The sequence below is a fragment of the Odontomachus brunneus genome, unplaced genomic scaffold (genome assembly GCF_010583005.1).
Source record: "Odontomachus brunneus isolate Ranch 3 - 2012 unplaced genomic scaffold, Obru_v1 Obru_scaffold_063, whole genome shotgun sequence".
Classification (NCBI taxonomy): Eukaryota; Metazoa; Arthropoda; class Insecta; order Hymenoptera; family Formicidae; genus Odontomachus; species Odontomachus brunneus.
In genome coordinates this window covers 1,248,363-1,265,937 of record NW_022639513.1, presented here as the reverse complement: position 1 = coordinate 1,265,937, position 17,575 = coordinate 1,248,363, and the positions used below count along the sequence as shown (strand labels likewise).

Sequence of the window (17,575 nt, the reverse complement as noted above, 5' to 3'; positions counted from 1 at the left end):
AAAATTGATTTCTAATTAGCACTACCAGATTTATATGTGGATCAACTATACTGTTTTGTAAAGTTTTGAGAAATTATATATATTTTCTTATTTAAAATATATTTTATATTAGTATAAGTATATATGTTATCAGTTGTCGTCGAACAAATATTTTTTTATTTATTTCTTAGATATTTTTTCTCTCAGTGTAGCAGTCATATGCTGAAAAGTAATTCTGGTTTTAGAACACAATGTGATCGAGCTGCCGCCAATGAGATTCGTGAAAGAGACATCCACGTCAGGTAACCTGCTAATGGAAGCAGTAGTGATCGACGTATCGCCCGATTATTTTGTTAGCGCGGAAGATGGCGACGACCTGCGAACGGAAGCCGATTTTGAGGATGTTTCCATCATGGACGACTTAACACACGTTCTCTCATCGCCCGAGCGCGATTCCCGAGGTTCATTGAAGAGAGCGGCTCGACATAACGGGGAAGAGGACGAGAAGGCACCCAGTAGACCACCTCGGAAAAAATCGATGAGTGTTTCGTCGTCGAAGAGCGAGAGGAGCCAGCGATTCGAGTCTGAGAGCTTTCATAGCGCCCAAAAAGACGAGCCGCCGTTGTCTCCTCTCTCGTCTATGAAACAAGACGACAGCGATACCTTCGCGGACGCTTTGTCTTCCGCACACCTCTCCATCACAGAGAGTCTGGTCCAGAGACAGACAGAAAACAGCGCGGCTGACAATAGGAAACGCAGTCTGAGCGCCGAAAGAACAGCCGGCTCCAGTCTGGACGATGGAATCGGCGGCGATTCTTCCTTCGATTCGGTGACCGGCGCACTGAAGAAGCAACGCAAGAAGAAGCAGCGGTACGATAAGAGTAACTCTGAGGAATATTCAGGCCCCAGCGATTACGAAGAAGAGAGAGAAAGCGAATTGAAAGGTGGAGTTGATACAAAGACGAGACAACGCCCAGCCATAGAATCGCTCGACAAAATAGAAACAGATATTGGAAGCAGTGTTGAGCAAAAGACGGCGAAGAAATCGTCGATCAACGAAGAGAAATTGCTGGATAATTCAAAAAGCGCAAGGAAAGCTACTCCCGCTTTCCCGGATCATTCAGTTAGTGTCAAAGAACAGACCTTGGAAACGACAGAGGATATTCTTCTGGAGCCGAAGATGACACTGCACGAAGCTCTGCAGACATACGAAAAAATATCTGAAAGTTCATCACCGCGATTATCAAACATTCGTCAACAAGTCGACGATATATATCGGAAATTGGAGATTTTACGAGGAAAAAGCGAAGATATCGAACTCTTGATCAATCTCGAGCCACCGCTGCGTGCGTTACTGAAGACGATCGGTGAAATCAAGTTGGTGGAGGATGTGGAAATCGTTCGCAATATTTTGGAGCCGTCTATCTTTCAATTATCACAAGTTGTCGCGGATCTTCAATTGTCATCCTTGCAACCTACGCTGGCTGTTCTGAGGAAGATCAACGAGAGCATTCGCAGTATTTCCAATGGAACGGAAAGATCCTCCTCTGCGAAATCGATATCAGATGAGTCTCGAAACATATCCAGAGAAATCGTGGATCCTCTGATCAACGTTCAAGCGACGTTCAGCACGATCTTAGATTGCATGGAGCAATCAAGACACATCGCGAATGGATCTGCCAGTCCACAGCAAGCACTGAGCACGTCGGGTTTCGCAGCGTGTTTGATAGAACTTCGGGAATGCGTGTCGCACGCAGCGCACACCGCGATGACGTTAAAGGAAAACGAGACATTCAATAGCCTGATGGAGTTTGCTGAGCCTCTGCTGGATCTTCAGTTAATCTTAAAATCGGAGGAGTACACTCCTCGGGACCTTCCGATGATCAAAGAAACGATCGTCGCCATCGAAAGTTTGAAGAGCGTGATTACGACGGTAGCGAAAAGCTCCGAACACTCTGAGGCAATCTCCCGTGTTGGAGCAATCTTGAAAACTGTAGAGGACACCGGCAGACAAATGTCGAAATTAGCGGAGCGATTGTCGGAAGCGAAAGATGCACGAAAACATATGCTGAAGAACTTGAACGTCGACCAAAGTCTGAGCGGTGTGCATTTCGCGTTGTCGTCGGTTTTAGAGAAGCAAGACAAGTATGCGGCATCGTCTCATTTGATCAATTGTATTGAGGTATTGCGTCAGACCGTCGGCTCTTCGGCCCTCGCGATCGCCAACTTGAAGGACCCGATGGACAATGAAATAACGCGGGAAATCAGCAGACTCAATGAATCCTTATTAGATCTGCAAAGGAATTTATTGACGGAGAAGCATGAGCCAGGAGAAGAAGCGGTCCTGTGTAACTTGATGACTCCCGTTAACACGCTGAAAGAGATACTTCACGACGTAATCGAAAACGGCTCTGCGATCGAGTCGATAGTGCCAATGTTGCAATTATTGGAAGAGATAGAGAAAGATGCGCCTCTCGTAGCGAAAGAAATATCCAAAAGGAAGAAGGGGCAAGATGCTGTGAAATTTGACAAGGACTCGAAGCCTGCTCTGGCTGGTCAAATCAGTCGTTCCTTGGATCCCATTAAACACTGGCTGTCCACCACGTCAGAAGGCGGTACGAGAGACGAAATAGAATCGGCGCTGAGCTCGACGATCGAGGAACTGAAAAGAGATGTGACCAAGATTGCAATTCAGACATCGTATTCTGAGCCGCCGAGTGATAAAAGTTTAATAGAAGCACTGATCGACCTCCGAGAACCGTTGACGAGACTTCAAAATGCCGTTGCCATATATCACGAGCCGGAGGATCTCTCTACTTTAGAAGGCTTAGGTCGTCCTATGAAGCACTTACTGCAAATCATTATGGACGTTCTTCGTGAACACCAGGAAGAAGAGTCTCTGCGGCCGATAGTGAGTATCGTCGAGCAGATCGAAAATCAGATATCGCTGTCGATCAGAGAAGCTCTTTACCAGCAGGAGCTTAAACAGTCCGACAGGACATTCGCCGTGGAAACGGAAGAGGAAGTCGTCACGGCCTCCCGAGAGACTGTTCCAGGCACTCTCACGGAAATCGCGTCCATACCACTTGAAGCCTCGTCCACCACATTGCCTACTGAGCAAACTACAACGGAGGATGGCTCCAAGAAGGTAGTCGACGACGTCGCTTTGCAGATTGTAAAGGACAAAAAGCACGAGAGAGAAGAGAACGCGAGCAAATTAATCATGATTTTATCGGAGACGTTGGAGAAGCTCCAGTTAGAGATGACCGGTATTCTAGAGGATTTCGAAGAATCGACGACAAGGACCAGTACGATTCCTCAATCTAAACTAGCAAATTCCTTGGAGGAGCTGAGAAGGACCATTTCTACGATACGCGTGATGACCATCGTTTACAGCGAAGATATTGGATCGTTCGAGGAAAAGGTCAACCAAGCTACTTTGGTGCTGACCAATTTATTACAGCCACTGACAAATATCCGAGAGGTTCTTTTAAGAACGCACGATCACGATGTCTTGGAACTTATGATATTGAATCGGCTGACCCCGCTGTTAAACACGATAGAAAACGACGTAATAAAGCAGACGACAGACTTCGTCGGCAAAGGCGAAGAAACGGAAAGAGAGTTCGAGAGTCTCCTGTGCGTGCTGGGAGAAATCAAAGAGAAAGTTCCGGTTGTAGTTCAGGAGATATCGTCGAGGCGAAAGATTTTGGAGTGTCTTCGGGACATTTCGAAGCCTTTGGACAGCATTCTGGAGCGTATGAGCGATCTGGAGAAAGCTGCGGAGGAGACTCTGGAGACTGATGTGGCGAAAATCTTAGGCAAACCGACGACTCTTTTTCTCAAGGATATCAAGGTCGCTGCTCAGGAATTAGATGTGTTGGGTCAACGAGGACCGGTTATCCTCGAGTTGTACAATCTATTGGAGCCCCTCTTGGAGTTCCACAGTTGCCTCTCAATGGTGCAAAGCAGCCGACGAAGTTTAATTACCGAAGCCTCTCTGTTGGATGAGAGAAGAAGCGTCATTCTTCGAGCGATTGAAGGTTTGCAGAAGCAAGTCTGCCACACTGTTGAAGCGATTGCGAACATGACGGAAGCCTCCTTATTCAACGAGTCTCTGACGCAGCTAAATTTCGCGATTCTCCAGCTGCAGAAACAGATCGGCAAGACCGATTACTCGCGCCGCTCTAGTAGCATCAAAATTCCTCTTCAGCATCGATTGACCGGCACGTTGAATCGCTTATCGAGCACCATAACAGCCCTAAAGGAACATCCGGATCAAGACACGCACGAAATAGTGTTCAAGTGCCTAGAAGCGTTACAGAAACAAATTTCCCTCGCTCAGACGCAGCTTATTCAGACCGACGGTCAACTGATCGACGAAGAAGCTATCGTAGAAGGCTTTCTTTATCCGACTAATCAACTTCTGTCAGCATTGAACATTATCAAAGAGAACGCCCAGCAGGGAGTAGCCTCAGCAATCTCACCTAATTTAACGGATCAGCTTCGGCAATTGGCCGACTCTATCTCAGAGATGAGCTCTTCTTTGTCGGCACACAAGACGGAGCTCGTTCAAGAAGGCGCCTTGAAAGGTGCGCCGATCGTGGAAACCTTCTCTGCCGTTGTAGATGTCTTGGATCATGTGAAGGATACTATAATGACGATAGAAGAGATAGCGGAGAGCGAACGGAAAGCGAGCATGGTAGTAACAAAGGTAGAAAGTGTCACCGATGAAATCATTGAAATCTCGCAAGAAGAAATCGAGAGCGTGATGACAGTCACGGAGATACCGCCGGTTAAAGCAGTCGCTGAGGAAAATGCTCAATTGAAGATCGAAGATACGCCAATTGCGGCACTAACAACCGATTCAGAAAATCGAGATACGACTACCCGCATCGAGCAAACGGAGGATATGAAGAAAAGAAAGAGCGAAGAAGAGAAAGAGGAAAAGGAAAAACAGAAGCGTCTTTATCGAACTCAGCTATCAAAATTCAATTCTTCGATCGCAAATCTGGAACAACCGTTGAGGGAACTCGTCGGTTTTGTGAAATCTGCGATGCTAAGATCGACAGCTTCGAAATCTGAAGAAGACAAGCAGAAAATACGCGAGCTGACGGTATTGATACAGAATCTTTATGATCTACAGGCGACGAGTGCTTCCATTAAAGCGGCTTTACCTTCTTCGCTCATTACATCGTTAGACAGCCAATTTCATCATATAGAAGACATCTTCGTCGACTTTGCACGTACTATTGATACGGTTATTTCGCTGACTCACGGAGAAGTGCGGCCAGAATTGAAGGAGAACATAATAGTATCATTACAGTCTTTCACTAAGCCCTTAACTGCTCTTGAAAATGCATTAGTGTCTGTATGCGAAACGATTGATGAAGACAAGTGCGCCGGAAAAGACGAAGAGCCATTGTCTACGACTCTGAGAACCTTAATACCGTGCATTAACGACACCTTGAAATCTCTAAATGAAATAGAAATATTAAAATGCGTTAAGATTATTAATGAGAAAGAAGGAGAAATGAGTACAAAAATGAAAGAAGAAACGAAGGATATCGAGAAAACAACCGCGCGACCGCTCGAGGAACTTATAGAAGCTATCATGGATTCGCAGGAAGAGGTGAAAGGTGACAAAACTTCACCGTTTGAATCAACCTCGCCTTCCACAGATCCGATCGAATCCAAAGATATCGACGATTTTGATTCAATGGAGGTAAAAACGAAATTAAGCAAAGTGGCCGTCGGGAAAGTGGATAGTTCAGTACAGCAAATAGTAACGTCTGTTATGGATACAGCAGAAACACTACAAGCGTTAGTATCTTCACCTGATCAAATCGAAGAATTGCTCGTTGAAGAAAAAGTATTAACTCCAAAATCGTTAACGGAATCTTTGGAAGAAGTTGAGGAATTGAAACTGACAATGATTGCTCAGCAAAAGGCAGAGTTAAGTCAATCTGAGAGCGTCATGATGCAGGAAGGACAGGTAAAAGTTGAAACTATACGAGCAATCATCTGTCCTCTTCAAGAAGTGTGCAAAACGATCGACGAGGAAATGAGAGTTCCGGAATTATTTGATAAGAAAGCAGTTGCGCTTACGGCTCTCATAGAACCGTTGCTAAAACTGGAGATCACCTTGAATAGGGAGATACAGCAAACAGCATCGATACCGTGCGAAGGTATCGAAGAAATCAAGCAAGACACGATGACGTTGCAGAAATTGTCGGTCACAGCGGTTTTAGAGGAACTGCAGAAGTCAATCGCCACTGTTCAAGAACAAGTGCAGCTTAATACCGTGACTGAAGGCAGCTCGAGCGAAACATCTAAAGCGCGTTTAATGCAAGCTGTCGAACATCCATTAGAGGACTTGAAGATATCAATCGCATGTATCCAGCACGATACGATGACCTGTCAGCAAGAGACAGAATTATCGAGTACCGAACACATCACGGTACTGCAAGCCGTTGCCAAAACGGTGGAGGAATTTGGGGATAAGTGTATGTCTATTATTGGCCAACTGAAAATAGAATCTGAGCCTGCGCCTCCGTCGCAAGTCGTCAAGCAAGAAGACCAAAAGCTGGACCCGGAAGTCTTGCACAAGATCGTTGACCCGATTCACGTTTTGCATGAAACGCTCTCACAAATCGAGGAGGGTCTTCAAGATCGCAAAGTCGAGTTATCGGAAATGCCGGAGCAAAAGAGAGAGGCTGTTCAATTGAGCGCAATAATGCAACCTCTGGAAAAGCTGGAGCAATCGCTAACGGCAGGTATGCAGCAAATTACAGTTATGCAGGAGCACGTTCCGGAAGAACTTGGTGAAAATCGAATTTCTTTAGAAAGTGCAAATCTGAGGCCCGTGCTGGAGGAGCTGAGGAACTCGATCATTGTAGTTCAGCAACAAGCAGCCGTTAGCGAAGATGTTCTCATTGTAAAGACGATAAACGAGGCTCTTGAAGGCCTGAAAATGCCGTTGGCGACTGTCGAAGAGATCGTCGATCATTTGAATGAAGCTACCGAGACAGAAACTGTCTCGACGTTGTTGACATTCGCGAAGTCGGTAGAAGAAACAGCGAATCAGCTGCTAACTGCAACCAGTCAGCAAATGGTACAGCAAGAAACTCAGGAGTCTCCTCTGTTGAGGATGATAACCATACCGATAGAGGGACTGCAGAGCGCAATATTGCGACTGGAGGACCGAATGTGCCAAACATTAGAGACAGAAAAACCGACAAAGGCCGTTGCTTTAGAATGCATGCTACAACCGCTGCAACAACTGCAACAAACATTCTTAACTGCGCCTCACGAAGAAACGGCCCTATCTCTACAACGATTGCCGATCAAACCTACGTTGGACGATCTGAGCAAATTCGTGGCAGTAATTCAAGATCAAGTCACAACTGTTCAAGATAAGTTACTCATAGAATCGAATATAGACGACTTGGCGACGTTAAAGGACTTCGCGAGGTCACTCGGCGATTTAAGAACGTCGACGGTGGTCTTGCAGCAACTGAACGCGATAGAGAACGCCGGTCGACAGATTATAGAGATAGAAAACGCGTCCGCGTTGCAGGCGTTCGCGAAATCCATCGAGGAGTTTAGAAGATGCTGCTGCGTGGTTGTCGAGAGACCGAAGATCGTTGAGGCTTTCGCCACAAGCGTCGAATCAGAACAGTCGACTAAGATGAACACGCATCTGCTCGAAAATATTATCGCACCTTTGCGAATATTACAAGAGCAAATCCTAATCATCGAGGAGACCAAAATGCATCAGTCTGAAATCCTAGATGTCACGGAAGAGAGGAAACCAGCCACTGTATTGAGTAGCCTGGTCGGTCCCTTGCAGCAGCTGGAGAAATCCTTCGTAGCAACGGTGCAGAAGGAGCACGTGATTGAAGCGCACAACGAAGCGCACCGTTTGACACCCGAACTGTCCTCGATGAACTTGGAGAAACTCGCACTACAGCCTATCCTCGAAGAGGTGCAGAAATCCATCGCGACTGTTCAAGAGCACGTGATATTGGAGGCAGGAAGTCACGTGGCGTCAGAAACGGATGCCGTGGCTCTGCTGAAGTCGATCGCGCAACCTCTGGTGGACTTAAGAGCTTCCGTCGCGTCTATACAGCAAGTAACCGCGGTCGCGCCCGATTCCTTGAACGAACTCGGTCAACAGCAGAACGTTTCAACGTTAGAGACCTTCGCCGAGACTCTCCATAATTTGGCGGAACGCATAGCGATGTGCAATCATCAGCAGATAGTCATGGAACCTACCGCCGACACTATTTCCGAGGATGCTTCGTCCTTGAACACATGGGCGGACGTGATAGAAGAACCCGTTTCGCGAATCACGCGGCCGATGGTGATCAACCAAGGCACGGTCGAGTCTCCGGCCTCGATCGCAGGCTCTATCTCGGAAGATGAGGTCTCCGTGCTGAAGACTTTAGCGAAACCTTTGACCGAACTGCGAGAGTGCCTGGCCTTGATAGTCGAAGAGCGCAAGGTAATCGCGCCGAGTGAGAATGCGTCTCCTTTAACAGAGAACGAGAGCATCTCCTTGTTGAAGACAATGGTACAGCCTCTGCTGGAATTGAAGGACGCGGCCGCGATAGCCATTCAAGAGCAAACAGCCATCGAGCGCGCGAGCGAACATTCGTTCGCCATCGAGGGTAAAAGTGAGTTCGTCCTTCGTCCTTTGGTGGAACCGCTGGAGGAGCTGCGTCATTCGATCGCCGTGATACAGGATCAAATGCTGATCGAGACATCAACGGATCGACCGAAAGAAGATTTCATGTTGAACGCGTTGGCGGAGCCTCTGTTTGACCTCCAACGCGCTATATCGGTTTTAGAGGCGCGAGTGGTATCACCGGACATCGAATCAATGCCTGACGATACGAGCAACTGGATCACTGAGTGCTTAGCGACTCCTCTCCACGAAATAGAGAGATCGATCGCTGATATTCGACAATGTACTGTGATGGAACCCCCAACTACAGTCGTGGAGGCGCAAAGAAGAACACCAGACTGGTCGATCATCGAAAAATTGGTAAAGCCAATGGTGGAGATTGGAGTGGTCATATCGCACATGGAGAGCGACTCTCCGAAAACCGAAGCCATCAAAGCGATGATGAAACCATTGGCGAGTGTGCAGGAGAATTTGACGTTGCTCAAAAACAAATCTAATTCGGGTACATTCGAAGACGAAAGCAACACAGACGCTATCGTCGAATCACTTTCTAATCTTGAAAAGTGTATTTCGTTCGTCGAAAGAAAAATCATCGACAAACCATTGTTTGAACAATCAAGAACCATGGAAGCGGATAATACCATATCGTCTGTACTTAGTTCACCTTTAAATGAACTGAAACGTTCCATTGTCACCGTGGAAGAGTCACCGAGCGAATATCTGAAGAACCTGGAGAAACCACTGGAACTCGTGCAAAATGCGCTTGAGACAATTGTATCTGTGCAACGACGTGAAAAACTTTCGAATTTATCGACGAAATTGCAAAAGAGTATTTCAGATATCAACGACTCGATTGAGACCATAGGACGCAGATTAGAAGAGCAACAAATGCCGATCGTTATCGAAGTTCACATCGAATATGAGGCACTTGGAATGTTAACGAAACCGTTGCGAAATGTTAAACAGTGCATCGCACAATTACCGGAGGAACCGAACATTGCTAATTCAATGATTAATGCTCTCCAGAATTTGAAGAAATCCGTATCTGTAATACGAGAACAATCCGCCGATAAACCGTTGGCGGAATCGCAGGATACGCATTTGTCTACTACGATAGGATTTTCAAAAAATTTAGTGCCATGTTTGCATGAGATACAAGAATCGATAGAGACGACAAAGACATTGTGGCAGAAGGAAACAGTGCTAGAAGGATTGACAATTCTTGAAGAACCAATTTGCAAGCTACAAACTCTGATAAACATTATGCGTGACCAATTTTTAGAAGGAGAAACGATCTGGATTACAGATAAAGAACAAAAAGAATCTAAAAAGAAACTCGCAAAGGAGGAACCCGATAAAGAATATCAAGAGAAACTCGAGAAGAAAAAAGAAAAACAAAAGAAAGAAGATAAAAAGTTAAAAGTAAAAGAAGAACCAGAACAGCAGAAAACTGACAAAGATAAAAGAAGCAAAGAAGAAGAAAAGGAACAGAGGAAAGAAGAGACAGTGAAAAAGGTAGATCAAACGAAAAAAGAAGTAAAGAAGGAAGAAGATGAACAAAAGGAAAAGAAAGAAACTGCGAAATCAGAGAAAAGAGAAAAAATCGAGGAAGGAATAAAAATGGAAGAGAGAGAGCAGAAAAAAGAGGAAATAATAGAAAAACCAAAAGAAGATAAAGATGATAAAGGTGAGAGTGTAAAAGACAAAAAGAAGGAAGAAGTAAAAGAATTGAAAAAGAAAGAAGAGTCTAGTAAAAAAGATGAGACAGCGTTAACGAAAACAGAAGTAGAGAGACCAAAAATAGAGGATGAAGTTGAGAAAACGAAAAAAGATGAGACAGAAAAAAGAAATAAGGAGGAAAGTGAAAAACCAAGAGACAAGAAAGTTACAGAAACAAAAACAGACGAATCTATTAAAAAGAAAGAGGCTGTACAAATAAAAGAAGAGGAACAAACTGAGAAATCAAAGGAAGAAGAAGAAATAGGAAAGTTGAAAAAAGAAAAAATTGAGAAAGTTGAGGAATTTGAAAAGGAAAAAGAGGAATCTAGTAAAAAAGAAGCTACACAGTTGAAAATGAAAGAAGAGGAACAGAAGAAGAAGGATGAAACTGAAAAATCAAAGAAAGAGGAAATAACAGAAAAGCCAAAAGAAAAAAAAGTTGAAAAAACAAAGAGCGAGAAAACTGAAGATCTGGAAAAGAAAATAGAAGAGTCTAGTAAAAAGGATGAAACCGCACAAATAAAAACGAAAGAAGAAGAGCAGAAGAAAAAAGATGGAGCTGACAAATCGGAGAAAGAAGAAATAGTAGAAAAATCCAAAAACGAAAAGGTTGAAAAACTGGAAGAGAAAATAGAGGAACTTAGTAAAAAGGGAGAAGCTGCACACATGAAAATAGAAAAAGAAGAGCAAAAAGAAAAGGATAAAACTGAAAAATCAAAAAAAGAAGAAACAATAGAAAAACTGGAAGAGGAAAATATTGAAAAGTTAAAGAGTAAAAAGACTGAAGAATCGGAAAAGAAAACAGAGGAATCTAGTAAAAAAGAAGAAATCGTACAAGTGAAAATGAAAGAAGAACAGGCGAAAAAGGATGAAGATGAAAAATCAAAGAAAGAAGATATAATAGAAAAGTCGAAAGAGGAAAAAGATGAAAAGCCAAAGAGCAAAAAAGTTGAAGAATCGAAAAAGAAAAAAGAGGAGTCTAGTAAAAAGGAAGAAGCCGCACAAGTAAAAATGAAAGAAGAAGAACAAAAGAAAAAGAATGGAGATAAAAAACCAAAGAAAAAAGAAACGGTAGAAAAATCGAAAGAGGAAAAAGGTGCAAAGCCAAAAAGCGAAAAAGTTGAAAAATCGGAAAAGAAAAAAGAGGAGTCTAGTAAAAAGGAAGAAGCTGCACAAGTGAAAATGAAAGAAGAAGAACAGAAGAAAAAAGATGAAGCTGACAAATCAAAGAAAGAAGAAATAGTAGAAAAGTCAAAGAGCGAAAAGGCTAAAAAACTGGAAGAGAAAATAGAGGAACCTAGTAAAAAGGAAGAAGCTGCACACGTAAAAATGGAAGAAGAGCAAAAGGAAAAGGATAAAACTGAAAAATCAAAGGAGGAAGTAGTACAAAAGCCGAAAGAAGAAAAAGTTGAAAAGCCAAAAAGCGAGAAAATTGAAGAACCGGAAAAGAAAATAGAGAAGTTTAATAAACAGGAAGAAGTCGCACAAGTAAAAATGAAAGAAGAGAAGCAGAAACAAAAGGATGAAGCCGAAAAGTCGAAAAAAGATGAGAAACAAAAGCAATCAATTGCAGCCGAAAAGGCAAAAGTAACATCAAGCGAACAAACAGAAATGATAGATATACAAGAGAAAAAGAAAACAGCTATTCAAAGCAGAAGTAAGCGGGAAAGTAAACAAGTTGAGAAAATAGATGAAAAACAAATAGAAAAGAAAAAAGAGGAAATTCCTAGGATGGATGAAAAAATATCTCAAACGCAAAGTGTATACGTGAATGATGTAACGAAAAAGAATGATGTAAGCGAAAACGAGCGGCAATATAAGAAATCAAATGAAGCTTGGGAACGAGAAGAGAAATCGCATATAAAACAAAAAGAAAAGAAATTTAGCGAGAAAATTTCAGAATCTCAGGTAGGAAAAGATAAAGATTTACGTTCAAAAATAACCGAAGATAAAGAAATAAAAGTAATGAAAAGAGCAGAGGAACGATTACAACGATGGCCTCAGGATATTGAAAGCGATGAATCCAGGATATGGAAGGAGAGATACGATGGTTCAAAAAGAGATTACGACGACAAGCCACATCAAATAGAAATAGAACACTTAACAAGGAAAAAAGGTGTGAGTCGATTCAAAAGAGATGAGACCGATTATGCGTCTGGAGCAAATGAGGAGAAAGCCCAAAGGTGGAGCGATGAAAAGTGGCTGAGGAAAGAAGAAAATGCCAGATTGTTACGAGAAGAAGAACAAAGATTACGAAAGAGACGAGATGAGGAGATATCCAGGAGCAAGCAAAGAAGAGAAGAGCTAATTAGAGAAATGGAATGGTCCAGGAAACGTCAAAGCGAATCCGATCGTTTCCTTAGAGACATGTTGGAAACAAAATACAAGCCTGAAAAGTCGACCTCGATGTTCTTTGACACCGATTATTCGCGAGACAAATGGGAACATATCTCCCGGTTTGATTCTGGAATTTCAACGATGTTCTCCAGCACGTCCAGATCATACAGCTGGAGGGATTCACTGACGTCGCTGAATCGACGAAGAATCGACGATTACTGGAATTATAAATTACGCAATTTCTCCACGAGTAAATATTACATGGACACGGGATCGCCTTACAGGAGACGTAGAAGAAGAGAAAACCGTATGATTCGAGCAAGATCGACTGGTTTGTTGAAGTACGAGGACTACTCGACTGGCGATAGCGACGCGACTCTTGTACCCAGCACGCGCATTCGACTTACTCGACGTGCGAAAACGGAGACTGTGCCACGTATCAGCCTCGACAGCTACGATTCCAGTTCCTCGAGTTACGTCGGACTCAGCCAAAGTAGCGAGGTAGTTATTCAAGATTAAATAAATAATAAAATATATTGATGCAAATAACTGATCTTCGTTCAAGGCTATGTAATCTCATTTTAAGATTTATATGGCCAAAAGTAAAGATATTTTCAAAACGAAAATATTATTTCTTTTGTGCACAGAGTCTTTCGACCTGGGATAAACCGAAAAAACCGTCGTTTTGCACGAGATTGACAAACAGAGTCGTAGGAATTGGTATGAGGACAAGACTGACTTGCACCGTTCTCGGTAACCCGGAACCACGAGTGCACTGGACGAAGGACGGCGAAAAGTTGGACGCATCGTCCAACCGTTACAAGACGCGATGTGAGAATGGTATGGCGTATCTGGAGTTGCACGACGCGCTTCCTGAGGATGCTGGAGTGTACATGTGCGTGGCCGAGAATACGCACGGCACCTCGACCAGCGAGTCGTTTCTGAAGGTTTACTCCGATTACAAACCCACGTATTCGCCTCCGAGTTTCGTAAAATCGATCAAAGGTGTGTACGTGCATTAATTTGCGAACGATACGGACGTGTAAGCAATTTATTTTCTAAATTGGAAAATGAAATTTGCAGTCTCACTCATTTTGAATAAGATTTTCAAAATATTTAGAGAGTACATATCCGGGATGTTTATAATGTAATTTATAATATCAAATCGTTTTGCTTCAGATATTTATCGATACTCCGATCACAAGCTCGTCCTGGAGTGCCGTGTACGAGCATATCCAGCTCCCACGGTCTCCTGGTGGAAAGACGGACAGATTCTTCAAGGTCAACGCTATAGACAGACTTACCTAGACGACGATGTCTATCGTCTGGAAATAGTAGATCCTGACGCCTCGGATAACGGACAGTACACGTGCCGTGCGGCAAATGAACTCCGTACCGAGGAAGTATCACACATGATTCGTCTCGAAGGTAATCGAGAAGATATTAATATATCGCTGATTAATAAGAGGTGTGCTTACTTATAAATAACGGAATGACCTTAGATCGGGAACGACGGCTCGTGAGCCGAAGCGATCAAAGTCTCAGCAACGAAACTGGCCTGGAAGTTCCCCGACGACCACGATTCTCCAGTTTGCTGAAAGATTACAGTGTGCCCGCGGGTGGAACCATCGCTCTACAAGTGGAAGTCAAAGGTGAGTAGTTCGATTCGGTGTCTCGTGCCGAAATCTTCATCAATCTTCATCGATCCATCGCAGGTGAACCAGCTCCAGAGGTTAGATGGTTCCGAGGCGACCGGAAGGAGCCGATAGCGATACCAAAAGCGAGGACCATAGTTGAACGCGGGCTACATACGTTGATCGTGCCCGAAGCGACGGAGTCGGAGAAGGGCACGTATTTCTGCAGGGCGATCAATGCTTACGGACAAGTGGATACGAGTGCGACAGTAGATGTGATATCGCCGAGCGCGATTGATGGAGGGAAACCGGCGATGTTCGTCTCGAGACTCATGAGGAAATCGATCGACGCGATAGTCGGTGAAGACGTCAGTGTGTCTTTCCGGGTCAGTGGGGTCCCGAAGCCGCGAGGTAAGAGCCAACAATGCAACTTTTCAAGCTTTTGAACAAAAATTAATTAATTTCATGCAATTTAGCGATTAGCCTTCTCATTTGCCTTCTTCTCACTTAGTTGTACACTTATAAAGCCGTGTTTATAGTTAAAGCAATTAAATTTTATCTCATTCGCGGAAGAATAATCCCTTTCGCGCTACAAAACGCGAACTTAATTATATCTAATTTCAGTGACATGGTTGAAAGGACTAACAGACATCACGGGCGGCCCGAGATCGTACAAGGAGAGTATCGACGATTACGTCAGGTTGACGTTGAAGAGAGCCGTACCTTCCGACGAAGGTACCTACTGCATTCTGGTTAAGAATAGATACGGTTGTGACAGATGCTTCTTCTCGATCAAGGTGAGGATATTTGTATGAATCTATACTTTGCGCTACACTGCCGCAAAGAGAAATCATAATCACCGATGTGCCCGAATAGGTGAAGCAACGTGCCAGGTCGTTGACTCCATCGCCGGATTGGAGTTCTATTACCGAACGCGATGCAGAAGAACTGGACGATGACATGTCCTATGTGAGAAGTAAGTGGCTTCACGATTATCTCGCAAACTGAAAGTCATATATTGAGATTTCACGATTGATCGTGATTGTAAAAGCTTAAACGAAGTCATTAAGTAAGTCACGAAGTATTAAGTATTGTGTAACAATAAATTCAAATAAGTGTCAAGTACGTGTGACTATTTGTTGACTCCAGTCATTAAAATTAGAATGACAAACGGCAGGCCAAGTGCAATAACGTACGCTTGGCTTGAATTTTCATGGCTGGACGCCAGATGGTACCTAAGCCACTGCGCGAAATGTCGTCAATATTTAGCTTGACTACTCATCCAGCTGAATATGCTGATCAGCGATCTCTTTAAGCATATGGAAATCGATTAGCTAGATGAAAAAATACAACATATATCGGATTATTTTAGTAATTTTCGTGCCATTTTCACGCAGTATAGTAAAAGGTATTGTAACAATTTTTCTCTTCGACATATCGTAGGAAAGACAAAAATTGTCAGGACGATTGTTTCGATTGCTTATTGGCTCCGATTGACCTCTAAATATACGCACAAAATGCGTGAACGCTCGACGCGTTATTTCGAATTGTAACTTCTCAATCAGATCCAAAATTAGCACGTTCGCGCGATATTATGAGGTAGCACTCGTAATGTAAAATAAACCGCGACACGAGAACATCATAATTCTTTCAGTTGGAGAAACATCTCACGGCAGTTTATTTTAGTTTGCCTTCGTTACATTCATCTCCCACCAACACCTCGCAGACTCCACAATTTGAAATTCAGTCGTCCTCGAAACGCGAATCATTTCGTGTGCCTCACTTTTAAAAATCTCGAGTTACAATAGTTCGCGCGCAGAAGGCAGATACATCTCGCTCGGTGAAGAACAACTTTTTCGTCTGGTTGCCTTTTGCTTGTTTTCTTGAGGCTGCTTAAGTAAAATCTCGTCATGAAACCACACGATCACGGGATCGTCGTCGACGACAAAAACGGGGAAATCACTATTTCGCGCTTGCGACGTTCGTGGACAAATAAAAACTGTTTGATCGTTGACTTCTTAGAATATCTGTACGGGCATCGAGGTTAGCCAAAGAATAAGAATTATCTATGCATTTTCTTCTCAACAATAGATTTATGCAAGTGTGAATTACGCGATTATGAATTTTTGTAATTAATTCCGCGAGGTAGATGAGTAATTTTTAATGATTTGTTTATTAGATGTGCCCGGTCCAATCAGTAGTGAACCCGTCGTTGTTGACGGTGGCAAAAATTGGCTCTCGTTGACTTGGGGTAAGGCAGAAAGAAGAGGACCAGCACCAGTAATCGCTTACAAGGTCGAGGCTTGGCTGTTAGGCGGCGAAGGAGGCGCGCGATGGGTAGAAGTAAGAGACAAACGCTTTTTTAATTATTTCTAATACTAAATTTAATTAAAACACTATTTGAACTAGTTAAGTCAATTTATATTAATTTATATTAATTACTCAATTATTAAAGAATACTGAGGTTTTTTCTACTGATATTTATTTTTATTGTTATATTTTTATTTTCTTTTTTCATCTTATTTGTATCTTTTTACTTTAATGACCACTTTCAATAAATAAATAAATAAGACAAAATTTAACTCAATTTACCTATATTAGAGTTCATATTATTTAATTTCCTCTCTTTCAGCTGGGAATTACGCCGATTAACACGTTCGACGCGTTCAATTTGCGACCTGGTGGAGAGTACAAATTTCGCGTGACGCCGCGAAATCGTTATGGATGGGGCGAACCAGTCACCATGACGAATTCGGCGTATGTTAGCGAAAGTACTGATCTTCCAGAATTCACGAAGATTCTACCAGGTCAGTTGAAAGCTCTCGAGGGAACGCTGGTGAAATTGGAATGCGAGGTAAGTTCGTGAGAAGCGAACACGCGATGTTCTGTCAGTAATTTTTTACTTTATCTCATAACCGAACGATTTCCTCTAGATTCGCGGGGATCCCAAGATGGAGGTGCGATGGTACCGCGAAATGACGGAGTTAGACCCACGAAGTGATTCAAGATTCGCGATATATTACGACGCTTCCAAATATTCTCTAACAATTGCAAACGTCAACGAAGACGACTCCGGGAGATACGTTTGCGAAGCAAGCAACAGAATCGGCAAGGTATCGTCGTTCGCCAGAGTCCTCGTCGTCAATGATCTGAAAATCATCGAGGCCGACGCAAAACTCAGAACGAGGTAATTAGATATACCGTATCGAGGTAATTA

General features: G+C 43.3%; 1 protein-coding gene across 6 annotated transcripts in view; it reads left to right on the top strand.

Moving 5' to 3' along the window:
* The window catches only part of LOC116846386, a 53,911-nt gene that overhangs the window by 18,931 nt on the left and 17,405 nt on the right, over positions 1–17,575 (top strand). For all 6 annotated transcript variants that reach the window (XM_032820130.1, XM_032820126.1, XM_032820125.1 and 3 more), the window contains 10 exons: positions 225–13,225; positions 13,372–13,729; positions 13,904–14,152; positions 14,227–14,376; positions 14,440–14,769; positions 14,983–15,155; positions 15,235–15,334; positions 16,538–16,701; positions 16,991–17,212; positions 17,292–17,545. In XM_032820130.1, coding sequence (XP_032676021.1) covers positions 225–13,225; positions 13,372–13,729; positions 13,904–14,152; positions 14,227–14,376; positions 14,440–14,769; positions 14,983–15,155; positions 15,235–15,334; positions 16,538–16,701; positions 16,991–17,212; positions 17,292–17,545 — 15,001 coding nt within the window. The remainder of the gene's footprint in view (positions 1–224; positions 13,226–13,371; positions 13,730–13,903; positions 14,153–14,226; positions 14,377–14,439; positions 14,770–14,982; positions 15,156–15,234; positions 15,335–16,537; positions 16,702–16,990; positions 17,213–17,291; positions 17,546–17,575) is intronic.